This window comes from Antechinus flavipes, chromosome 5 (assembly GCF_016432865.1).
Source record: "Antechinus flavipes isolate AdamAnt ecotype Samford, QLD, Australia chromosome 5, AdamAnt_v2, whole genome shotgun sequence".
Classification (NCBI taxonomy): domain Eukaryota; kingdom Metazoa; phylum Chordata; class Mammalia; order Dasyuromorphia; family Dasyuridae; genus Antechinus; species Antechinus flavipes.
In genome coordinates, this window is record NC_067402.1 from 38,304,159 (window position 1) to 38,331,299 (window position 27,141).

At 37.9% G+C, this 27,141-nt stretch overlaps 1 protein-coding gene across 1 annotated transcript in view; it reads left to right on the forward strand.

Annotated features, from left to right (window-relative positions):
• The window catches only part of ACP3 (acid phosphatase 3), a 49,933-nt gene extending 26,548 nt beyond the window's left edge, over positions 1 to 23,385 (forward strand). Inside the window, exons 6-11 of the mRNA XM_052000139.1 lie at positions 1,173 to 1,265; positions 3,356 to 3,488; positions 6,505 to 6,587; positions 7,948 to 8,051; positions 14,443 to 14,612; positions 18,450 to 23,385. Of these exons, the coding sequence (XP_051856099.1) occupies positions 1,173 to 1,265; positions 3,356 to 3,488; positions 6,505 to 6,587; positions 7,948 to 8,051; positions 14,443 to 14,612; positions 18,450 to 18,565 (699 nt within the window). The 3' untranslated portion in view covers positions 18,566 to 23,385. The remainder of the gene's footprint in view (positions 1 to 1,172; positions 1,266 to 3,355; positions 3,489 to 6,504; positions 6,588 to 7,947; positions 8,052 to 14,442; positions 14,613 to 18,449) is intronic.
• Positions 23,386 to 27,141: the final 3,756 nt, after the last annotated feature.

Sequence of the window (27,141 nt, forward strand, 5' to 3'; positions counted from 1 at the left end):
GTGTGATCATGTTTGTCCTAGCTTCTCTCCAAGTTATAATTGGAAACCTTACAAGTACACATTCATGTGTTCCTCCTATTCCTACCATACTGCTTTTCTAGGTTTAACTCAGGACTATTTACCATGAGCACAGCCCCACTCACCCCCTTCTCTAGCTCTCACTACTGCTGCCCTTGTGCCCTACATTCACCATCCTCAGAGTCTATAGTTGATACTGCTCTTGTCTGAGATGCAAGCAACCACAACTCTTGTTTCCCTCCCTCAGCATTAGAAGGAGAATTTTCGATTAGAAAAGTTGTGCTTTTTGAATAGTGAATCCAAACTGCTTCCTTGTCCTTTGGGCAGCCCAGAATCTAGAAAGATTTTCTCTTTCTGAATTAAAGATAAGGTTCTCCCATATTTTACAAATCATGGGACCTTTAGCCCTGCATCAAACCCAACAGTAAGGAGGAAGAACCAGCCTTCCCCAGATTCATGTTTGCATTTATTCAGTATTTATGCAGTATTCCAGAAACACCTGAAGAAACTATGATGTCATCCACACAGGTAATTCCCAGTATGGGAATTTCTTCTCTGCCACGGTAGAGAAGTCCTAGCTAGTTGCCTGCAGTGCCTCAGTATAATTGAAAGAATATGGGATTTGGAATTGAGTAAAATTGGTTCAGAGCTCCTTTGGACACCATGGTGCTTAATAGATCGACCACATGATTGATCTACAATCAGAAAGACCTGATTTGAATCTAACCTCTCACATTTAATAATTTGGCTCTAGGCAAGTCACCCAAGCCCCAGCAATGTCATCTATAAAGTCAAAGTAATAACAGCCTCCATGTTACAGGGTGGTTGTGAGGATCCAATGAGATTGTACACTAAGACTTCCATAAACCTCAAAGTGCTATATACGTGTCAATTATTATTTTACTAATTAACTATCATCAAGATTAAAATGATTCAACCCAAAATCAGATCAGACCTCTAATAAACATCAGAGACAGGATCTTTGTCTGACCCCAAGCTGCCCCTTTACTTGTAGAATCCCAAGAATTAATCTTTACTGAAAAATTCGTTAGGTTAATCTTATTAAAGTTATCATAGTCATTATAACCCAATGTGCTTTACTATAGAACTAATTCACCATAATTTTTCTTTGTGTCAATTTGTATGTTTTTCAGGATTTTATAAATACTTTACCAGAGCTTTCAGGACTCCATATCAAGGACGTTTCTAGAATCTGGACTCAGATTTATGATCCTTTATTTTGTGAGGTACAAGAAAAAAAAAGACTAACTTCCTAAAATCTGATTTTCTGAAATATGCTTATGTAGACTCCTATAACACAGTCTTCATTTTTTTTCTTTCTAGATGAATTGCTCTTGCTTCCTTTAACAGTAAAACATAATTTAGGTTCCTTCTGTTATTAACTTTGAAAATTCTCCCATCTTTCTTTTTCTGTCTTGTTATTAATATTCTCACCCTTTAGAAAATCACAAGCAAAATTGCTTTTTGTCCATCTTCTACCACTTAGTGATTTTTCATTCACTCAGGAATACTGGGCTTCTGGTATGTGTTTTAATTTAAAAAAGAAATGCCTTTCTACTGGAGAAAAAAATTACTTCAATTTTATAAATATAAGGAAGCAAGAAAATGTAGGCCACATGTATCAGCTCTGACTTATCACTAAAGAGCCTCATCAAACATTTTTCTATATAAAATAAATTATTACTAGTTTTTCAAGAAGGTATTTGTTTTATTTAGTGAGGAACTTCTATCAGCTTTCTTATGTATATTTCTGAGTCACTGTGTTCCACCTCCTAGCTAGGAGAAAAGGAATAATACTGTGTGTGCCTCTTTTCCATCAGGTTCATTCAGTGAAATAAGACAATTAGTGAGCATTTATTTATTAAATTCTTCCTCTTTGTCAGGCAATATATTACATCCTGAAGAGAGAAAAATAAAAATAAAAGTCACTACCCTCAAGGAGAAATAACCTACATATACACTAGTGTATTCAAAATATATTCAGAGAAATTTTCAAATTCCAGTTCTGCTGCTTACTTATGAGAACAGACGTGAAGAAATTACATGATCTCTCTAGACTTCAGACTTCTCCATACAATGAGGAAGTCTGACTAGTTAATTGAATTCTAGCACTTTCCCTCTGTTAATTATTTCTTATTTATTCTATATATAACTTGCTTTGCATATGATTGTTTATATATTGTCTCCCCCAATAGATTGTAAACTTTTCAAAGATAGGGAGTGTCTTTTGCCTCTTTTTTGTTCCCAGTTTAGCATAGTGCCTGACGCTTAACAAATGTTTATTAATTGATTGATTGAAGTTCCTCCCAGTTTTAGACCCTGTGATCCGGGAGCATAAATGGCCACTATAATTTTTGCCCTAGTATCAGATGAATGTCTTCTTTGGGTAGAAGTGCTTAGTTCATTTGTGTTATGGCTCTATTTCTCTTTGTCACGATCATCTACTTCACCAAATATATTCAGCCACTCAGTTCTGTAAAAAATTCTTCCGTGAAGATTTAACTCATTTTATGCTATTTTTGTTCTACTGCCTTGGCCCCCATTGAGATCTTCTTGCTAATGTCCGTTTTCCTGGGGCCATTCGGCCACATGAGGACACGGACTGGCTATCTCTCACCTGTCCCTTTTTCATTGCTTTGTAGGTCTTTGCTTTTGATCTCCACTTTTACCAATTCAATTGGGCTGTTGCTTCTTGGGGAATTATTGGTCTCCTCCGACTTCAGGGTAATCCTAGCATGGGGTCTCTGCCTGCTTTACTTTGAAGGCTGAAATGTTTTCCCCTTGGCAATAGTTGGACTAATTTTAAGAAACCTTTTAAGGACTTATTTCCAAAGACTTCAGAGCATCATCTCTTTATCTTCCTACCTTTCAGGCCACAAAGGTGCTTGGGTTCGTTTTTTTTTTTAAGCCATTTAACTCATCTTTTTCAAATGGAATTTCTCAGCCAGTGCCTTTGCCTTTCCTATTAAATGCAGAGAGAGATTCCTTAGCCTCCTTCAGGTTGGGTAGACTTTATCCTAATAGTTCCTACTTTGTTGGCTATAAAATTTCCATTTGCCCCAAGAATTTTAAATCAAAAGCCCTGGTCACACACAAAGCAGGAGAGAACTCAACTTCAACATTTTTATAGCTGCTTATCAGAATGTGAACTGTTCCTAGAAAAAAACCTATTTCTTATATTTTGTGCACTAAGACCAGTGAGGTCTAAACACAATAGTATTTCTGAGATGATTAGGGAAGAGAGATTGAAAACAAACAAGTAGGACAGTCAAAAAGAAAAAGAAAACTCATTTCCTGTTTTTTTCCGTCATTACAGAAAACTCACAATTTTACTCTACCCCCCTGGGCCACCGCAGAAACCCTCTCAAAGCTGGAGGAGCTGTCTAAATTATCTCTCTTGTCAATCTTTGGAGTATATAAACAGAAAGAGAAAGCTCGACTTCAAGGAGGTATGTGGATAAAATACAGTCACACCCATGTACATGTATCTGCACATACATACACAAAGGCAGCTAGGTGGCCCAATAGATAGAGCACTGGGTCTAGAGTGAGGAGAACCCGTGTTCAAATCCAGCCTCAGACACTTACTAGTGTAGTAGTGTACTAGAATCACTGGGTGATTCTGGGCAACTCACTTAGTCCTGTTTGCCAGGCACATAGTAAAATGTGTTAAAAAAAAAAAGTGTAAAAATGTAAAATGAGCTGGAGAAGGAATTGGCAAACCAGTCAAGTATCTTTGCCAAGTAAACCCCAAATAGGGTCAGAACGAGTCGGACGTGACTGAAAAAAAATGACTCAACAACATATATGTTCATGTATGTACATTTTATAAGATTAGGTAGAGCTTTATGCTTTGAGAGACCCAGCCCTGCTCCTGTAAACTGCAGTCATCCCAGAATTCTGAGCAATGAATTTGTTGTCTATTCTGGACTAACCAGAGGGCACTTGAATATAGTTCATGGAATGAAATTTAGTTTTTGCACATTTCCAGGGAAAACTGATTAAAGTGACCTACTGCTGTAGAAACCCTGGGAAGGAGCCTGATGTTAATGGAATTTGCCCAATGATAAGCTCAAGAGTTTTAGATTTGAGAGAGGAAATGAGAGTAGTTGACAATCACCCCATCTAATAAAGCTAATAATATTTGTATGGCTCATCTCATAGGGTTGTGATAAGAGTGAAATAATGTACAGAGAGCACCTGGCCACCTTAAAGTACCATGTAAATGTCAGTTATCAGTATTCTGTCTGATATTTTTGCCACAGAGATATTCAATACATCATAACATAACCTCAGGACATAATCAGCACAGCAGATATACTCATCACTCCATAGAAAATAGGAGAGAATTCAGACCACACTGTATTCACTTACTACACCAAAACACAGCTCAGTTACCCTGATCCAGAGCTGAGGCAGTTGACATTCAGGAACAGGAAGGCAGCTCCTGCTGCCATCAGAGCTAATGGATGATGGATGTGTTCTCGTTCTCTCTCTCTCTCTCTCTCTCTCTCTCTCTCTCTCTCTCTTCTCCTCTCCTCTTCTCTTCTCTTCTCTTCTCTTCTCTTTTCTTTTCTTTTCTTTTCTTTTCTCTCTCTCTCTCTCTCTCTCTCTCTCTCTCTCTCTCTCTCTCTTTCTCCTCTCCTCTTCTCTTCTCTTCTCTTTTCTTTTCTCTCTCTCTCTCTCTCTCTCTCTCTCTCTCTCTCTCTATTTCTCTTCTCCTCTTCTCTTTCTCTCTCTCCTTTCTTCTTCTCTCTCTTTCTCTCTCTCTTTCTCCTCTCTTCTCTCTCTTTCTCTCTCTATTTCTCTTCTCCTCTTCTCTCTCTCTCTCTCTCTCTCTATTTCTCCTCTCCTCTCTCTCTCTCTCTCTCTCTTTCTCCTTTCTTCTTCTCTCTCTTTCTCTCTCTCTTCTTCTCTCTTCTCTCTCTCTCTTTCTCTCTCTCTCTCTCTCTCTCTCTCTCTCTCTCTCTCTCTCTCCTCTCTTCTTCTCTCTCTTTCTCTCTCTCTCACTCTCTCTCTGTCTTTCACTTTCTCTCTCTCTTTCTCTCCTCTCTTTCTCTTTCTCTCATTCTGAGGCTGCCTTTAAGTGGCAACTACCAGTAGAGGAGCCAGCTCTTAGCAAATTGTGCATCATTTCCTTCTGAAAAGCCAGATCCAGAAAACAACAGCTGTTTGGCAAGACACAGTTCTTCACAGGGACTTTGGGGAGAAGTCTCTAATTTTTCACACAGGAGCCAGACCATTGTGTTTCCTTAATGGATGGATAATAGGGAGTAGAAGGAAGGAATAAATATTTATTAAGCACCTACTATGTGCCTGACCCTGGGCTGCTAAGCACTTTGCAAAATTTTGTTTCCTGATCATCACAACAACAATTAAATGCTATTACTATCTTCATTTTACAACTGAGAAAACTGAGGTAAAAGAGGTTAATGATTTGCCTGAGATCACACAGCTAAAAGTATCTGAAGTTGGATTTGAACTTGAACAACTGGTTCTCCCCTCAAAATGTGCCATGATATACTTTTAAGTTTTTATTAACATTTTTCCTTCACTTAAGTCTAGCCATTCAACAAAATAATAAGTCAAGTCTTGATTTACAGTGTTTGCTCATTTCCATGGCATAACTGGTCACAGTGAAAATTTAATAATCAACTCTCATAAGGCAGGTAGAGATGACTCCAACACACCCCTGGATAGTAGAATCACTAAATTGAATATGCAGAAAGGACCTTAGATTTCTTTTAATCCAAATTCTTCTATCTTCAGAAGAGAAAACTATAGCCCCGAGAAGCCTTGGTTTACCCAAAGACCCATGGTGAAGTAGTCATAGATCAGAATCCAAACCAAATCTTATTCTTTCTATCACACCACTAAGGACCATGAGAATCATAAGAATTACAATTAGAGGTGATTAAAAATTATCTGAAAAAAATCTCTATTACATCTGAATCCTAAAGCAGCTTATTCTCTTGGGCTGCTCTAAGAATATGAATATATTTGGGGGCACTTAGGTAGCACAGTGGATAGAGCACCAGCCCTGAAGTCAGGAGGACCTGAGTTCAAATCTGACCTCAGACACTTAATACTTCCTAGCTGTGTGACCCTGGGCAAGTTACTTAACCCCAATTGCCTCAGCAAAAAAATAAAAAATAAAAAAAATAAATAATATGAATATATGTGAGCATGGAAAGAAGAAATAAAGTATGGAGAGATGGAGGCAGATAGACATTCAGCATTCAGCAATCTCCTAAATTTGGGTTTTAAAACATATCTCTTTCTCTCTCTCTTTCTCTCTCTCTCTCTCTCTCTCTCTCTCTCTCTCTCTCTCTCTCTCTCTCTCTCTCTCTCCCTCTTTCCCCCCCGCCCACTGAATTTGTCACACAATGACCTAATTGTGAACTGAGCATTTGGCTGTACCCAGATGTTTGATTCATCTCCATCATTTTGTAATTCTTCCTTAAGGTGTTCTTGTGAAAAACATTGTCGATCATTTCAAGAATGTTGCCAATAAAACTAATGAGAAAAAACTCATCATCTATTCTGGAGTAAGTATTTTAGTTTTCTCTGAGTTGGTGCAAAAATAAAATACAAAAGAAAATAACTCTGTCTCCCAAATAGAATGTTTTCTATAACAAGTGAAGTCCAAAAGCATGGACTCTACAATTGTCTAACAATAAGGACATCCCTGATAGGATTGAAGCATTTTAATCTTTATAAACACTTTGTAAACCTTAGTTTATAAGTGAAAGACAGCCTGGAATATCCATTCATTTCACTCAACATTTCAACAGACATTTATTAATCACCTGTTAAGTGGCAAGTCATCTATTGACTTCCTTCGAGTCTTAGCTAAAATCTCACCTTCTCTACAAGTAGCCTTTTCCAATTTTCCTTAATGCTAGTGCCATGCCTCTCTTAAGTGCTTCCAATTTATCCTACATATGTCTTGTTTATACGTAGTTATTTAGACCATGAGCTGCTGAAGAGCAGGAATTTTTGCCTTCCTTTGTAACTGCAGTTTCTGCCACATGGTAGGCATTTTTAAAAGCTTGTCAACTTGACCTGACTAGGCCCTGAGGATAGAAAGGCAAAAATGAAAAAGGTCCTGCCCTCAAGGAGTTTCACCTTCCTGTTAGAGGAAAATAGCAGGTAAACAGAAAAGTAATGACAAAATCCTTTCCTAGGATGGAGAAAAAGGGCATGGTGCTAGAGGATTGATTGATCTTGAAATGAGGAAAACCTATGTTTAAGTCCCCTCTCTTATACTATATGATCCTAAGAAAGTCATTAACTTCTCAAGTGACCCAGGCAGTGCTCTAAAAATGAGTCACCAGATTTGTAGCCCTGGAAGGAGATCCCACACCTGGAGTTCTCTATGCCAATGAAATCAGTGAACCAAAAGGAGGTAGGAGAAGGGGATGGGAAAAGGAGGAAGGAGAAGGATATCCGGCTACCACAGGGCTGTGAGCATAGGGATATAAAGCTAAGTCTTTGGACTTATAAAATGCACATGCATCCAGTTTTCTGTGTGATTTTTAGTAAGTCACTTACCCATCATTTTCTCCCATTTGTTCATTCAAAAAGGGAACAGAATATTCTTCTAAATCCTAGCAGCGTATGAAGCCAAACCAATAACTTCTACACATTCTGATATATATATGTCCCTCTATTTCAATAATTATATAAGTAACCCACTCTAATTTTCATGGAATTTTATCCCCAAGTTTCTCAAGAAATTTTATCTTCAAATTCGTGACTCGGATAGTACAAAACCATCCAAAAACTTTGTTATTACTCTTCAATTGTCATATCCATGGATCCCCAAAAAGTCTATGATTATTCATTAAAATAATGGAAAAGGGTAAAACACAGCTAAACCTGGAAAGTGTCTTTTCTTTCTTTCAGCATGATACTACTATTGGTGCCCTGCAGATGGCACTTGATGTTTTTAATGGACTACTCCCCCCTTATGCTGCTTGCCACATAATGGAACTACACCTTGAAAATGGGTGAGTATTTTTGAATCCTTTTCAAAATCAAAATCACTATCTATATCAATTTATTTGCCTTCTCAAGAAAGAGGGAAGAAAGGGAGAGGAGAGAATTTAGAACTCAAAAATTGTTTAAATGAATGGTAAGAACTGTTTTTCTATGTAATTGGAAAAAATATATAAAAATTTTCCAAAATCAAAATCAATGCCCAGCTAAGTTTGTAGAAGAAGAAGAAAAAAAAATCATATATGATATCTTCTAAAAATTTTTTTGTTTCTTTTCTGAACTTAAATGCAAAAAGGAAAATATTTCCATACACACAACAAAGCAAAAAGAGAAGCTGATATGAAACCATGACTTTCCACCAGCCATGATTCTTAAAACATTCCTGGGTAGTGATATATAAAATCATGAGTTGATTCCATTAGCCATTTAGGAAGAGTGTAGTAAAAGAAGATAATCATCGATTAATATAATGTTGGAGCTGGAAGAAAACCTTAAAAAACTAATGGACTCACTCTTTTATGAGAACTGCTTGCAGGAAAAACTAGAAAATGGGGAAAGAGTTGACTAGAGAAGCAATAGAACAGAAGACAAAATGAATAGTTTTTATTAAAGAATGGGAGAGGGCATCTTTGTAGAAAATCTTTCTGATAGAAACCTCATATCAAAAATATATAAGGAACTAATTTAAAATCATAACACTGAGAGCCATTCTCAAATAAATAAGTGGTCAAAGGATGTGAAGAAGAAGTTTTCAAAAGAGGAAATCCAAGCTGTCAAAAACCATATAGAAAAATGTTTCAAATCATTAATAATTAGGGAAATGCAAATTGAAGAAATTCTGAGGCTCTATTCACCAGATTGGCAAAGTTGACAAAACAGAAAAATAACAAGAGATGGAAAGATTGAAGAAAAAAAGGCACACTGATACACTATTGATGAAGTTCTAAATTGGTCCAATTATCCTGGAAAATCAAAAAAAAAAGAATTCTGTATTGTTCATACATGCTCTTTGACTCAATAATAACATGACTGGGCTTATACCCTTATGAGATCAAAGAAAGAAAAAAAAGCCCTACATGTATCAATATATTTTCAGCAACTCTTTTTGTAGTAACCCAAAAACAGGGAACTAAGGGAGTACCCTCCTATTGAAAAATGGCTAAACAAACTGAAGTACAGAATATTATTATACCATAAGAAGCAAAAAAATGAAAAGTTTCAGAGAAAACCAGGAAAAAGATCTCTCTCAAGAAAGTCAGAGTGAAATGTGGAAAACTAAAAAAACAACTGATACACAGTCAACAGCATAGAGAAAGCCAACTTGGAAAGATTTTAGAACTCTAATCAATGAAATGATAAATCACACGTCCAGAGGACTGAAAATACAACCTACCATCTTCTTCATGCCAGACAAATAATGTCCTTACAATGCCGGGCACAACACACGTTTCTGAAAATGGTCAATGTGGGAGTTTGTCTTACTGGACTATGCACACATGAGTGTTTTACATGGGTGTTTTTAATTGTTCTTGAAAAATTAATGGTCAAAAACCAATTTCCTTTTCCTCAAATTAATCCGGCCCTCCATTGTCATTTTATGCCCCAGTCAGACCTCATGTGATTAGTAGGAGTCAATATTGTGTTCAGTTCAAGGCATCCAGGAAGCATATTAACAACCAGACTGAATACAAATTATAGAAGAAAGAAATAGGATACTAATGCAGCCATTTGGGGAATGGGGATCATAAAAGGGTCTGCAGACCAAATATATCAAGTATTTTAAGGATGGTCATAAGGATTCAGTTGGTGCTGCCTTGCTCTATGTAATTGGGAAAAATATATAAAAACTTTCCAAAATCAAAATCAATGGCAAGCTAAGGTTGTAGAAGTAAAAATTGTATACTAATCCATTCATTGGCTAAATGACCATTTATCTACCATATAGAAAGGAGACAATCTAGTGGATATTAGACTAGGTGGTTTCTGATTTCATTCTCACCCACTAACTATACTAAGATCATTCCAGGAATTGTTTCTCACTGGAGGAGGCTGCTAGACTTCCGGCATGGAGGAAGAAGGGCAGTGCTAAATATACATTCAGGCATTTAGTCAAGGGTCTTATATCTCCTGAGATCCAAGGATCACAGATAGGATTGCAGGAAGACAAGAAAGAGAAGAATCAACCCATTTCAGAGAGAAGGAACTTAGACCAGATATCTGTTTTGTCATCCCTAAAAGTATCTGGGCAATAAGAAGTACCTTACTCCAGAGCATTCTCTTAGTACTACCAAAACTACATGCTCCTGACTATGTTCCTTCCAGTGGGATGAAGAAGAACTGGTGGTCATTGAGGAAGTTCATCCCCTGCCTTGATGTCTCCTTGCCACTGCTCAAGCAGGAAGTCAAACACAGTCCAAAAAAGATGATATCTGACAGTGTTCAAGGAATTGACCTGTATTAATTACTCAATTATATAGGTAAAGCACTGTCCCAGCCGGGGGATAGTGGAATGAGAAATAAATGGGGAACACCCCATCACTGAAATCATAGAATGTTAGAATCTTGAACTAAAAGATATTCTTCCTCTGACAGAGAAGTCACGTAATATGGTCATAAAGTCAATGGCAACCCAAGGCAAATACAAAACTGGTACATTACTCAGTACATAGAGATGCCCCTGGAAATCTTTTCTTCAAAATAAATTTCTATTTAAATCTTTTTTTCAAAAGATCACCTACAGTACCGTTAGTTACCCTCCCCACCTAGAAAGTTCTCATATAGCAAAGAATATTTTAAAGAAATATTAGAAAGAAGATAAAAATCCAGCAAAACCAATCAATATATCAAAAAAATCTCAAAACATATGCAGTATTACATCCTAGAGAACCTTCACCTCTGCAAATGAGTGAGGGGAGGTGTCTTCCCCTACCTCTTCTTTGGGGTCATGCGTCTTTGTAACCCTACAACATTCATTTTCAGTTATTTTGTCAGTGTTGGGTTTTCCATTGACATTGCGTAGTCACTATGCATATCAATTTCTTGGTTCTGCCGACTTCACTCTGTATCAATTCATGAAAGACTTTTGATGTTTCTTTGTTTTCATAATAATCGGTGTTTCTTAAACTAAGGTGATATTCTATTATATTCACATACTACAGTTTGTTTGGCCATTTCCCAGTTGATGAGCATCTTCTCTGATCCCCTTGAATATCCCAAAGAAAAATATATCCATGTGAGAGAGAAGAGTCTGCTAGAATGGGAAGCCATATACTTCAAGGGAAAGAGGACTGTCTCTTGACTCAAAAAATATGGGTGGTCTTAGTCAAATCATCTAATCTCTTTACGCAAAATGAAACCATTGGACGGAAGATATAACATATCACCCACTTCCCACCAGAGAGATAATACACTTAAAATGCAAAACACAACATACATTTTTGAAAATGGCCACTGTGGGAATTTTAAGGATTTTATATTGTGTTTTTTTTTAATTGTTCAAAAAATTAATGGGTACAAGCCAAGTTATATTTTCTCAAATTAGTCTAATTCTCTAGCTAGGTGATAAAGTAAATAAAGCACTGAGTCTAGAGTCAGAAGACCCAAGTTCAAATCCAACCTCTATAAGATACTTACCAGCTGTGTGACCTTGGCAAGTTCATAATCTTTATTTGCTTAGTTAAAAATAGCATCTCCTCCCAGGGATGTTGTGAGGACCAAAAGGGATATTTGTAAAATGCTTAGCACAATGCCTGGTACATAGTAAATGCTTCATAAAAGTTATTATTATCTGTAAAATGGGAATAATAATAGCATCTACTTCCCAGGGCTGATGGAAGGATCAAATGACACAATAATTGTAAAGTACTTAGTATAAAGCCTGGCACACAGTAGGCACTCTATAAATGTTAGATATTATTAGTTATAATCACTGAGGCCTCTTCCGTTTCTATGAACCTATGGAGTTCCCAGAGATTGCTGATGATAAGAATACTAGAGCCCATCTGACACAGGAGGTGAATAATAAATATTAAGTTGAATTTCATCAACATGGGGGTTTATAGTTACACACTACATTACATATCAATATCCTGAATTTTGGAACATGGATTTTTGTTGTTGTTAAAGGATTTGGTTTCAAACTCCAGCTTTTCCACCTAGCCCTTGTGGGACCTTGGACAGCTCTTGTCCTTGGTCCAAGCCTGAGCTTGCTTATTTTTAAAATCAGGGGTTGAATTCAAGGTAGCCAATCTAGGCAGTTGGAACTCGACATCAGCTTGAGTATCAGGTGTAGACAAGGAGTGAGGATGCAATGGGGTATTCTCCAAGCTCTTCAGGATTTGGTTTCAGCTCATTCCCTTCTGCTCCAGAGACATGCTGCCTCCTTTTCCCCTTTCAATAACCTGAATAAATGTTAAAAATAGGGATGGGGAACATTTTTCTACTCAGAAGCAATGACTCAAGGGAAAATATTAACCAAGGACCACAAACATGGGGAAAATCTTATTTTTTGGTTGTTTGTTTCTGATTAAAGAAAAATCAGCATGAGATGCTACATTCTTCTACTTAAGACAAAAGAACCAGGACAAAAGCAATATACTCTAATGGACACAGGTCTGATTGCTAGATCATGGATTCAAAGCTAGCTTTGCTGCTGTTCCCTGGGCAAATCTCGTCACTCTTGGGGCTTCAGTTTCCTCATCTATAAAATGACATGAATGGACTAGAAGGTCTCAAGTTCATTCCAACCCTCAACTGCCACCCTATTAACCTATATAATGTTTATATATTAGTTATATGTATTACATATTTACATGGATGTGTGTATATTAACCCAGACATTGGCTTTGACAAATATATAACATTTCAAGCAGTGATGGACAGCAAGTACCTTTAGGGAGATATGCAGGCCAAGTTGGCAGTTTCTCACAGAGCCTCTAAGTTTATTGAGCAAGTTCAGATTGCTCCCCACATCCCCCAGTGCTCCTGTAGATGGATGGAGCTTCCCTATCAACTCAGTGCCCTTCGGGGGCATGGCTTTCACTTTCCACATAATTCATTATTCCCCTTTCTCCATAGAATGCATCTGACTTTTCAAAGCCTAGAATGACAACCAATCAGACCCAGGAAATAGGAGAAGAAAAGAATGAGGAAATGTCCTCATTTTGCCCCCTAGCAGCTTACTGTCCTTATCATATCCTGATATAGAAATATATGAACTTTGAATTTATGTCAGGCTGGTCCTAGATTGATATTATTCTCCCGCTTTGTCCCACTGTTCTAAATTATCCCCCATGCCAACCTGAACCAACTGTTTTGGTCACTCCAGGATGAAGAATTCATTGTCTCTGTTTCTCTGTTTATAAACACACACACACACACACACACACACGTGTGCCCATATCTCAGAATTTCTCACAATCAAAAGCTTTATCACATTTGCTTCAGAAACAAACTTTCAAAATAAAGTTAAAGCCTCCCAATTTTAGAGGGAAGCATTAAGTTCAAAGAAAGTGAGTGACCTCCCACAGGATGCCTTAATCTAGAGAAAATGAAGAACTTTGGGGAAGTTCTAGTAGTCAACAAATAAAACTTTAAAAAGACATCTAAGGGAGAAAAAACCAAAGAACAGAGTAGAGGAAGGGAAAGGAAGAAACATCCAGATAAATAAATGACAGAAACATGGTGATTGGGGCACGAGTTCATAAATTTAGAGCTGGCAGGAAACATAATGATCAACTCCAACCCTCCTCATTTGAGAGATGAAGCTGAAGTTCACAAGTTAAGTATCTTGCTCTAGTTCACATATGCTGCTGACCAACTCCATCACAGAATCTAGGAAACATGCAAGATATTGCCATCTGCATTCAACCTTCTGGATTACAGCAACTTTGAAAAAACAATGTTGTATAATGGAAAGAGAACTAGATTTGGAGTCAGAGAAACTGAGTTAATCCCATCTCTATTAGGTATTTGACCTTGAGCTAGTCACAGAAGAAATAAGTGAAATCTGAGACTAAGGGATAGGGAAAGACCAGCTCCTTGCCCACTCTATCTCGACATTCAGCAACCTCTTATTCTGACAACTCCAAAAATCGCTCCTTCCTCCCACCCAGCTTCCCTGCCAATGCAGACTTTCTTCATTGAGACATCCCCAATTCCCCCCACTCCATTAATGGCCAACATCTTCTACCCATTCCCTCCCCCTCCGAAACGTTCTCTTTGGGTCTGCCCTCCCATCAAGGCCACAGCATAGACTTCTCCCATCCCTTTAACGCCAAGGTAGGCCAGTCCTCAAAATAATTATCTTTCACTTCCTGGGTTGCAGTCATCTAGAGAAGAATTTAGAGGCACTTGAGCTATGCAGAAATTAAAAGTTGCTCTCTTTTATGTCCCACAAACCAGGCAATACAACGTTGAAATGTTCTACCGGAATGACAGCCGGCAGGCTCCTTATCCCCTCACCCTGCCAGGCTGCACATCCAGCTGTCCGCTGAAGCAATTTGTGGAACTGGTCTCCCCTGTAATGACAGAAGATTGGTCGAAGGAGTGTTTCAGCCTTAGTAAAGACCAAGGTACCAAGGAAGCTAATCAGAGATATCAAGGAAGTTAATTCCTGCTCAAGAAGCAACAACAAGAAAGCCTAGCAATTATTCCGCAGCTTTGGGACCGTCCTTTTAGCCATCACTCTCAGTGGCTAAGGGGAAATGGATTTTTTTTTGGGGGGTGGGGTTCAGAGAACTCCCATTCTGTATGAAGGCTAGACGCCTCTATCTACTACTACCTTCGTTCACAACAAAGGTGATGTAACGTCTGTTGGGCAGGTTCAGAATCAAGTTGGGCACAAAGCTGGAGAGAATGTTACAAGTTTCACGAGACTCCTCTTAGCGTGTGTGTGCTAGATTTTGACCTCATCAGTATTCATTTATTCTGAGAATATCCTGAATTCACCTTAACAGCTCTAGGTGTGGATAGCCCTTTAAGCCCAGGTAGAAGAATATGTCTTAGATGCAAACCCACAGTCTTCAATTCTCAAGGGTCCGAGGGGAATGAATGATCAGAAGCCAGTGAGGGAATGGACTTCTCAAACAGAACTGGCAGCAACAGGCAAGAATGCCAGTCCCACCTTCCTAGCAGAAAATGCCAAGATGGCAGCTTTGGAAAGGAAGAGCTGATAAAATGGGTGAGATAGGGGTGGGGTAGCAATATTTATATAAGGTCGGTGCATAAGAAAAGTATGCTGCTAAGGTACTAACAAGTAGGACTGCGTGATGGGACTCAGTCCTGAAACAGGTTATGTCTTATTTTGTATTTAGTTATGGGTTTGTGGGTTGTTTCTAAAATCCTAAATAACAGAGCTTGAAAAAATAAAAAGATTCATCCATCCATCTGGCTTCTGAAAACCAATGAAAAAGCAACTTTTCTTGTTGATCCTGATCAGTGAAAACAATCTGTCAGAGTACATCGGGTGCACATCATATGTATAGATAGATAAGATGAATATAAGGGGATTAGATGGCTGGAGAAAAAATGGATAGGAATAGATCATTACAGAGGAGAGGTCAGGTGAGGAAGTGGCTGGCACAGGAATTATGCCCCAAAGAGATGAGAAACGTGCTTTTTCGAGAAGTCACCAACTTAAGGGATATAAAAACTGAAATAGGTGTGGGAAAGGAGGCCTCTTCATGTTTGGTGAGCTTGATAAAGTCAGAAAAGATAAGACCTTTCCACATAAAAATTGGAAATTTTTGCAAAATAAAAATCTCTTGGTGTATAGACAGTAAATTCTCAGGTTATGGTGATGTCTAGAGCATGGGAACCAAACTCTGTGCTTGCATGTCTCAAGTCAAAAACTAAGTAGGGGCATGATAAAATCTAAGAGAGCAGCCAAGTAAGATGGGTCTCCAATGTCCCTTCTTTAATTGGAGGATCTAGGAAGAGTTTCCTGATATATACCCCCCACTTTTCCAATCAGAGGGAGGTAGAGGCTCCAAGGACACAGGGTACTGAGGAGCCATAGATTTCAGAGTAGATGTGATCTTGCAGGAGGAGTTTCCAGAGACCTTAATTAAGCTTAGGGGACCAGCAAGGTGGGCTATGATTAGATGGGTGCTGTGGGCAGATTTCTGCACCTAAGGAGTAACTAAAGAAACTATTCCAGTGAGCAAGTGTTTCCCCATAGGAGTCAGAGAATAAAAGCTGATGTGAATTTGACATAGGAATGACACTAAGATGCCTACAGGATATCGCTCTGCAGACAGAACGGCTGAAGGCAAAAGGGAAAGGCTTCTAAGAGATGGTTTCCCCTGGATGCTAAAGTCACAAGTAGAGCTTCTCCAAATTAGGATGGCTTAAGGTGGGGAGAAGTGGACAGCACCTTCCAAAGGACACCTCTTCAGCCCTCTCTTACCAAAGAAACAACAACTATGATGATGATTAATTATATCAACATAATTTGGGGCATAAAGCATCAGACTCAAACCTAGATCCTAGCTTTCAATGACAAACATAATTTTTCCCAGTCCCTCAATGAGTCGTGAATAAAATAAGAGGAAGGGGAAAGGAAAGAGCTAGTATTAAGAAATTCAAAAAGTGGCTTTAAAATGGGTCTTTTCAAAGTAGTCTATTATATACAGAAGTGTATTTTTAATAGTATTAAGGTCCTCTAATATGGATTCCAGAGAGCCCAGATCTCATAATATGAGAGGGAAAATAAATAATGCCATAAAGGTTTTTAAAAGATCCATTTTTACCAAGGGAAAGCATTTAATTTGGACTTCACTAATACTTTGTGATCACTCTGACAGGATCTGAGATTAAGTTGATTTAAAGTGACATCATCTACTCAAAATAAATAAAAGAGGGGAAATGAGCAGGGAAAGATTTGCAAGGCAAATACATAGTCTAAGTAATATTAGAAAGGTTACTCGAGGACAAATTATTCTGAAGCATTTTAAAAATACAATGACAAGTATTTAATTGGCATCTAATCCAAGTTAATGCTACTGTAGGTTAGTATGTATATTACAAACTGCCCTTATCTTTTCATTAAAGTAGGCCTTCTAACAATGAACATTTGGCAAAACCTATTTTCTTGCTATAATATTTGACAACAATAAAGCTTGATTTCCTTCAAAATATTCTGTAATTCAGAATTTTCAGAGTCTTAGTAGGATTCTCCATTATCCTTCTTGTCCCTAAATTGTTCTACTGTTTGTGTAAAGATTTTTTTGTTTGCCATTTTTTAAACTATAGACCACTGGACATAGTAGTCATTCATTCAATTGGGTCTAATTCTTTGTAATACCATGGACCATTAGCACACCAGACCCTTCTATCCTCCACTATCTCCCAGATTCTGTCTAAGCTCATGTCTAATTTGGTATAGACGTAAAGCAAATGCTCACGTGATTCTGGACACTAGTGGGGCAACATGGAATACTGACAATCTAAAAAATGGACTATCTGCATGTAGTACTCTAATTTGTCTCCTGCTATAACTTGAATCTTTAATCAAAATATTAATGGTAATGGCAATATCTTCCTTTCTTACTAATAACCCCTATATTACTCCATTTGACAAACATAAAATATCTAATGAAACTAAATGGAAAAAAGTCATAAATTAGCCAGGAAAATAGATTTTTAAAGTTATTACCTTCCCTTTCTCTCCAATTCTATATAGCCTTTAAAAAGACCCACCTTCTCTGTCTAAGGTCACCCTCGCAGAACTAGGACTTCAGCCCTGGACTTCTGATTTCCAATCCACTATGTCCTCAACCTTGACAGATCTATGAGTCAAACATCCTTCTTATAGCAAATATGTTTATCCTTTATCTCCATAAGAAAATATGTGGATATATATACATATATATATATATATATAAATATATTTCAGACAGGAATAAATGGTTATATATAAGTATTTTTCTTTATTTTTGGAGATTTATAGGCCAAAAACAATTAATTAGCAGTTAAGAAAGATATTCCCTTACTTAATATCTATTTCTTGATTGCCCAGCTATCAAAGGACTAGATGGAAATGAGAGGACAGATTAGAAATCAAACTGTTTGGTTGGAATTGCTTACCTTTATATAACAAGGATTATTTAAGAGTTTCTTCAGGAATACAAATTCATAAAAATGAAAACTACCTCCTATAAAACCCCACCCAATTCAAAGAGATAGGAGGAAGAGGCAGGAGATACTCATTTCTTTTAGATCTGCTGCCTACGTCATGAGTGTCTCTTTATTATTTCTTTCATGCCTAGAATTCATGGGTCATTGTCCATTGCAAGGCTAACAATTTCAGGATCTAAAATTTCAAGGGATAGAAGAAAATGAATTCTGTTGCATAGCTCTAGGATCTTCTTAATAAAAACTGCTTATCTGCCTTTTTCTGTTTTTCCTAGTTCTGAAGATAGCACTGACTGCCTTTTGCCTCTCATCTGGTATTTTGATGGTGTTGCTGTTTATCCTCTTCCATTATGGACCCTGCAGAAAGAGGAACCCCTATCATTCTATTTAAAAGGATGGTTAAAGAATAGAGGAGCTATACTAGTTTCCTGGTATGACAGATCTGTTTTTGATGCAACTTCAAAGAAATGGCATTCATCTCATGGGGATATTTCTGCCTAGACTAATCTGTTCAATTCTGTTTAGAGCTTGAAATGAAATCACAGCAGTTCAATATCTGCCACCAGATTGACAGCTAAAGGCAAACACAACTTGGTATTCACCCGTCACCTCAGAGCCATCAACTGAGACTGACAATTTTATCTGGCTAGGTAGGAAGGTGGTTCCCTGATAAAGAACTGTTGTGTTTCATACAGGTAATATTATTATGCCATCTCACCAAGAGATCAAAATGATCGGTGTAGGGCATATTAAAAATCCAACTTTAGATCACCTATTTCTCAAAGAGAGTGGAAAAATGAGTAGCTGGACAAAGAATAAGGGTAAAGAAAGCTAGATATAGAGGAATAGAGGAAAGATGAAAGACTAAAAGATAGTTTTCAAGAACTAAAGAGCAACTATAATTTGTAGATGATCTTTAAAAAAAAAAGTTAAGATGCGGCTAGGATATAGAAACAGAAAATATAGTTTGAGTTATAGCAACAGATTTCTATTTAGAATGTTTTCAAATCTCCAAGAAGAGACTCAACTTCCTTAACTTGGAATATTAATCTTTTAGTTCTAGTTTCATCCAGTGTGATGCTAGAAAAGAAAAGGTAGAAGAATTGGAAATGTCTGCAATGAGAAAACAACTAGAAAATTCATGTATCATGATTCTGTTTGCAAGACTAATATTTAGATTTTTAGTTTTATCTGGTTTTAACATAAGGGATCATGCCATAACAAGAGTTAAGGATAACTATGGTTAAATGGAAATATATTTCAACCTTTGCAAATTTCATATCTTGCATTTTATTATTCTGTATCTAAGCTCAGCTCTTATTTTCTTAGTGGTACTTTACCGGCACATATTTCTTCATCTTTAAAATGAGGGGATTGGATTCAATGACCACCAAGGTCCCTGCTAGTTCTAAATTTTATGATCCTCTGATTTCATGTTAATAAAAGATTAGCTTTGAACTATTAATAGAATAGCCAATTCATGAATTGGCTAATGATTTTTCTGTGGTGGACATTAAGATGGTTAGATATAGTATCCTTCTTACCTCAAGGATAGTAGTTGAAATATTTTTATGAGACAGTGATATAGATAAAAGAGTGTTGGATTTAAAGTCTAAAGACATGAGTTCACATTTTGCTTTGGAAATCTACTGGCTAGGTAGCCAACCTCTCAGTTTCCTAGGCAAATCTCTAAGATTATAATAGGAAGGGCTGGTGTGCCTTGTTCATAAAAGCACCTCCCTGGGAGCTCCCAACACTGATGAAATCACAGGTTTTATCCACCAAAAAGGAAAAAAAAATCTATACCAATTTATCACAATTAAAGATGAAAAAGGAAAAGATACCTTGGGAAAATCTGCATTCAATTTTTTAACCAAAGAAATATCAGAAGTCTAAGGGATGTGTAGTACTCAGTTTTAGACTTACTAAGCTGTGTGACTTTGAGCAAACCACTTAACTTCTGTGTGCCTTAACCCTAAAATAAGTATAATAATCATTTCCTCACATGTTCTCGTGAGGATCAAATGAGAAAATATTTGAAAAGTGCTTAACACAGAGTACATAGTAGGAACTTTGATAAATGCCTGTTTTCTTCCTATCCTATTTTTCTGCCTCTGTCTATGTCTCTCTCTATTTCTCCTTGTCTCTCTGTTTCTCTCTTTTTCTCTCCCTTTTTTCTTCTTTCCCTTTCTCCCTTCCCCACTTTCTCTTGTTAATTTTTTCAATTGTCAAATTTTTTTCCTTCCTCACATCTCTCCCCACCACTAGAAAAAAAAAGAAACAAAGAAAGCTCAAAAGGCATTTAGATCTGAAAGGGCCCTTAGAGTTTGTTTAGCACAATCCCATCATTTTGCAGTGGAGGAAACAGGAACCCTAAGAGGTTAATTAAGTGACTTAGCCTAAAACCTTAAATCAGTGGCAGCTTTGCAATTTGGAGCAGCTATATGGCCCAGTGAATAGAATGTTAAACCTGGAATCAGGAAGATCTGAGTTCAAATTCGTCCTCAGATGCTCACTAGTTGAGTGACCTTGGGCAAATCTTTTAACCTGTTTCAATTTCTTCCCTTGGAAGAAATGGACGTCTTGATAGCACCTCCCTGCTAGGGTTTTTGTGAGGTTCAAATGAGATAATGTTGTAGAGTACTTCATAAAACTTAAAGCCCGATGTTAGCTTTTGTAATTCTTAGATACTGAGAGTGTGGGAGAGGTAATGTCTTTTTCTCTCCTCTCTCATTTCATGATAAAAAGAATTCTATTTACCATTTCCCCCTCCCCCAAAATCCAATTGAGCCTCCCATGGATGAAAATTAGGTCTGCCCAGAGTCAGTTCATGGAGCTACAATGTTGACAAATGCTATAATTATTTTTTAAGCTTCATGGCAGAATGAAAAACCGATGGTGACAAATGATCCATAACAATAAACCAAAGAGAACAAATGCATCCTCTAACATTTGTCAGAACACAAACTGATCACATGGCTTCCAGATCCAATTTCTCAGAGATGATCTAAATTGGCTACACTCACAAAAGTGACTTTTTTCAGATGCAGCCAAAATGATAAGGTTCTTAGGATATTAATCATCTATCTTTGCATCATAATAAATGCTGCCCACAATACAATCCTCAGAACTTCAGCAAGCACAATTGCTCATTTTATGGACAGTCCAGATAGGTGATTGAATAAGATTAGCAACCAGTGTCAAGAGGGACATAGTGAGATTTTATAAGAGGCTAGATTGCCTAAAGTAGAAATATTAGGGCATTTTTGAGGAGAAAAAGAATTAAGTGAGACCATTAGACAATTAGTCTATTTAAGACCAGAATGATTACTGATGGGAAAGTAAGCCTTTTGTCCCCTCAGGGTCATTGGGATATTTCAGGTGTTCTAGGAAAAAATCTTATCACACCTAATCATGTTTTCCCTTTTATACTAGCACCTGCTTTCCCTCCTTTTAGAGACAGCTAGGTAATATAGTGAATAGAGCACTGGATCTAAAATCAGGATAGTCCTGAGTTCAAATCCAATCTCAGATGCTTATGAGTTTTATCTATTTCCCTAGATAGGAAAGATCATGCTGTCTTAGTTTTTTTCTTTCTTTCCTTTTATTTATTTTTTTTTGGTTGTTTTTGTTGTTTTTTTTTAATTAAAGCTTTTTATTGACAAAACATATGCATGGGTAATTTTTCAACATTGACCCTTGCAGGTAGCCTAATACATGTTAAATATATTAAAGTATATGTTAAATCCAATATATGTATACATATTTATACAGTTATCTTGCTGCACAAGAAAAATTAGATCAAGAAGGAAGGAAAAAATACTATGAAAGAAAACAAAATGCAAGCAAATAACAATACAGAGAGTGAGAATGCTATGTTGTGGTCCACATTCAGTTCCCATAGTCTTTTCTCTGAGTGTAGATGGCTCTCTGCATCACTGAACAAGTGGAATTGGTTTGAGTCATCTCATTGTTGAAGAGAGCCATGTCCATCAGAATTGATCATCCTATAGTCTTGTGGTTACATGTACAATGATCTCCTGGTCCTGCTCATTTCGCTCAGCATCAGTTCGTGTCAGTCTCTCCAGGACTCTCTGAAATCCTCCTGCTGATCATTTCTTATAGAACAATAATATTCCATAACATTCATATTACATTATTTATTCAGCCATTCCTCAACTGATGGGCATCCACTCAGTTTTCAGTTTCTTGCCTAATCTACAAAAAGGGATGCCACAAACATTCTTGCACATATGGGTCCCTTTCCCTTCTTTAAGATCTCCTTGGGATATAATCCCAGTTGTCTCAGTTTTTTCCACTTGTAAAATGGGGAGCAAAACATGTGGCGAATACTAGCACCTACTCATCTCTCTCTCAAGATTTGTTTTGAGGATCAAATGAGATCATATTTTTAAAGCTCAGCACAGTGATGGGCACATAGGGGCTTGATAAAAACTTCTTTCCTTCCTCTCTTTAAAAAACAATTTTTTTCAATCATCATGCATTTTTTTCTCCTTCTCATATTTTCCCCCCATTAGAAAAAAGAAAAGGAAAAGGAAACGTTTATAACAAATAAAAGCTGTTGAGGCAGATAGGTGGCACAGTGGATAGAGCACCAGCCCTGAAGTCAGGAGGACGTGAGTTCAAATTTGACCTCAGACACTTAACACTTCCTGGCTGTGTGACCCTGAGTAAGTCACTTATAATAATAATAAAGCTGTTGAACAAAATTATTCCCTCCTCTCTCCAAGCTTTCTGCCCCGTCTTTGTCTTTTTTCCTAGTCCTACCTTTGCTTGTGTTTTGGGAAATTTCCAAGTAATAATAACTCAAATGTATTTAGCACTTGAAGGTTTGAAAATTTCTATATGTTATCTCGTTTGATCTTCCTCACAACCTTGGGGAGATAAGTGTTACAGCCCCATATAGCCAATGAGGAAAGGGAGATCCAGAGATGTTAAGAGCTTTTTCTGGGGTCCCATACTTGTAAGTATCCAAAAAAGGCCTCCCTACCCAATTCCTAGACTCCCCACTGTACACCTCACTGCTCTCCAAACAAATAAACCATTTGTGCCATAGAATCAAAGCATCTTTTAGACCGAGTTTGCTCTTTGTAAAGAAATAAACTTAATTAAGTAAAATGTTTTGTTACATGTAAAATGACATTTCAATTTATAGAATTGAAGAAATAAAATGGTCCATTTCTTTTATAATGTATGTGTATCTTTTTTGCTGAATGATAAATATTTCCTTGAAATATCTCACTTGAACACAGGTGCCTAATCTAAAACTCCTCATCGGCCACCAGCCTTTTGCTTTACTTTATCAAGGCCTATCAAGTCCACTGAAGGCAGCCACGATATGGGATAAGAAGGGAAAAGGCCCCCATGATTGCCAAGAGGGAATGACATGATTTCATCCCTAAGGGATGGGATGAAAGTGCTAAAGGTGAAAGACAAGAACGGAATGATGGCCAACTCATCCTCTGCCAAATTTGTGACCATTGAGCCTTTAAGTTTTTTTACTTACAGCTGGAGACGTAGATGGAGAAGCTAACACTGAGTGGATCAGATCTGTAAAAGCAAGTGGTAACTAGGAGGAGAGTTCAGTGCCAGGTATAATCTGCCTGCAAATGCTGTGAGAGGGAAGAATCTATACCCTCTGTAACATTTAATTTCTGTGTGTGTGTGTGTGTGTGTGTGAACATAAACTGATTCTCTGGGCTGGTTATTTTCACAATGATATTTACCTGTAGGAAGATCACCACCACAGTGTAACACTTAAATTATTTTAGGGTCCTAGGAGTAATCCAGTTAACTTCCCTTAGTCTCTGCACTAGCTCTTGAATTCCCAGTCCTGTGTTTCTGTTTATACAGCCAACAACTCACAATAATGATATTTTTAGATCTTAAAATCACCATTTATTTAATAAGGCAAAGAAATTCTGAACTATATCACACACACACACACACACACACACACACACCCCTGTGACCTGAGTTTACAATCCCACCAATATACTCAATATTTATAGGGAAAAATGAACATACATTAATAGAAGAAATCTGTCAAGGAGGCACCTGAATATTCAGAATAACTCACAACTCTGGAAGGATAAACTTTGATATCCTCCTTCTGTCCTGGAAACTATCCTTAAAGTTCCCTGATGAATGTGCCTTCCATGTTGAACAGATTCTTCCGCTGCTTTGGTAAGATGAGCCACACTGGGACTGACTAACCCTGAACTGGGCAGGAACTTCTCAGCAAAACTAACTGATCTGCTGAGTAACTTCTCTGGTTCTCTGCAATCTATAACTTTCCTCCAATAGCCTTACTCATCAATACCAACTATAATACCTATCATTTCTAACTTAAAACTGAATTTATGCCATTCTGAAATATGACTCTTTTTATTCTCTCCTCTATTTTCTCTATCTTTTCTATCCTTTCTCTGGGTTTAGATTCTGGGTCCTCTCTACATAGGACTATGGTTAATCATCAAATTCTCATTTTTCCATAATCCATAATCATGCAGTAGTTCTTTAAGTTCTTTATAGCTTCTTGGTCTGAAGTTGATTATGTAAGTGAGTTAACTTGTATTAAGTGCATGATTATTGCCTAATTTATCTAGTCCTAACATTCTAATTAAAGTTTTATATAATATTCCACATAATGAATCAATGAAGCACACAGTGGCATAATGAATAGCAGAAGCCAGGAAGATGGGGGCTGAGCTAACAATTTAATTAAGTAATCTGACCCATCCCTTAGACCAAAGTATCAAATGCCTGCATATGATTTACAATATTTTAGAGTGCCACTAGATCCAGATGAAAATATAGAAAATACTTAACCAAATAAATAAAAAAACAACAAAACAGATAGTTGTTTTCTAAATTAATAGTCACCTGCAGGAATCTTTAATCCCCCACTCCTTCTGATTTGAGTTTAACATCACTGCTTTTGATTAGGGAGATAAGCACTAACTAGCAAAAAGGGGACAAAGCTTAGGAAGGACAGCCAGTTTTCTGAAGCCAAGAGTTTGACAGTTAACCCAGAATTCCTCCTGGTGATAGATGGTCCTCTAGCAGTATGATATATAGTACTTAATTCACACTATACCATTGGATACCTTTGTGGCTACACTAAGTCTTTCTTCTAAATTAACCTAAAAAATTTAAGTCAGATCTTCTTTGTATATAATTTATTTGACAATAGAGATGCCAGAGTATCTGGGCCCAATGTGGTACCTGTGCACCTGAGCAAGGAGAAGTTCATTTTATGCCCCCAGAAAGAGACCTTATCTTAGCCAGAACCTTGGTAAGACAAAAGTTCATTTCCTATTGCCTGGGACTGACTGCTCCCTCCATTGAGATTCCTCCATGCTAGCCCTCCACCCCTGCTTGCAGTTTTGTATTATTGATCTGACCTCCTTTTATGAAGAGCCTCCACCAGAAATAAGCTAGTTACTCTTTTAGACTTTAGACTACATCAGTTTTATATTATTGAGATGATCTCATCCAAGAGAAATATGCCAGTTACTCTTAGATGATAACTTGGACCATACCCATGCCTACTCCTGATGTGTTTGTCCCCTCCATTCCTGTTAATTATGTTTAATCACAAGTGCCATTATTAATTACCGTTTTCATAAGGGCAGAGTTAAGGCAATGTTGTTTCAAAACCAAAACTAACCCTCTACCCACTCCCAGGCTATGGTCAAGTGGGAACGCATCAGGAAATACTCAGCCTGAATAATTCTAGTTCTCTTTCCCAAGTGTGTGTGAGTGCACACACACACACACACACACACACACACACACACACACTCTCACACACACACACACACACACACACACACACTCACACACACACTCACACACACTCACACACACTCACTCACACACACACTCACACACACTCACACACACTCACTCACACACTCACACTCACACACACACACTCACACACTCACACACACACTCACACACACACACTCACACACTCACTCACACACTCACACACACACACTCACACACACACTCACACACTCACACACACACACTCACACACACACACACTCACACTCACACACTCACACTCACACACACACTCACACACACACACACACACACAATTCCCACGGGTTTTTAGGATTCCTTGATTGTTGTGGTTTTTATTCACTCATTTTTTCAAGAATGCCGAACCGTTGCTGACCCCTCTTGGGTTTTCTTGTCAAAGACTCTGAAATGGTTTTGCCGTTTCCTTCTCAGTTTGTTATTGTGATTGTTCATCCTTTGTTTCTGAGAAGGACCGATGACATCACCAGTGAGGTCTTGCCTTGTGCATCAATTGGATTTAAGGGCATTCTTCAGCCTCGCTCTCTCTTCCAGGCGTCAGAGTGCAGCGGCAGGACAAAAGCCAGTGGCCGGTGATGGCCCGGGATCCCATCCTCATGTCTTCTAACAGCTCCCTAGCTTCTGCCGCAGCCACCTTTATGGCCATTGGAACAAATCCTTCTCATCCGCCCAAGTCTTCCCACGCTTAGGGCAGACATCCCCCTAGCTCCCTGATGGGCTTGAAGCCTGTCAGTTATCCTCCGCCCGGGGCAGCCCATCTGCAAGAAGCTACGGCTTCTTGGAGCGCCATTCACACCTGTGCTTGTAGCTCTTTGCAGATGAGGAAGAGGAGGCAAACGGGACTGCATAATTAACCATTTAAGCCACAGTCCAGTCTCCACAGCACTCGGGGGCCCTGTCCTGGGTATGGCTTGTATACCCCTCTATGGCGTGCCCTTTAAATAGCTTTACAAATATTTTCTTGCTGATAGATAAGTATTGTGATTTACACCACATTTTATAGATGGGGAAATTGAAAGAGACAGAAGTTGAGTGGCTGGACTATAGTCATATTGCTAGTAAGTCTGAGGTTGGATTTGTACTCAGGGCCTCCTGACTCTAAGCCTTGTG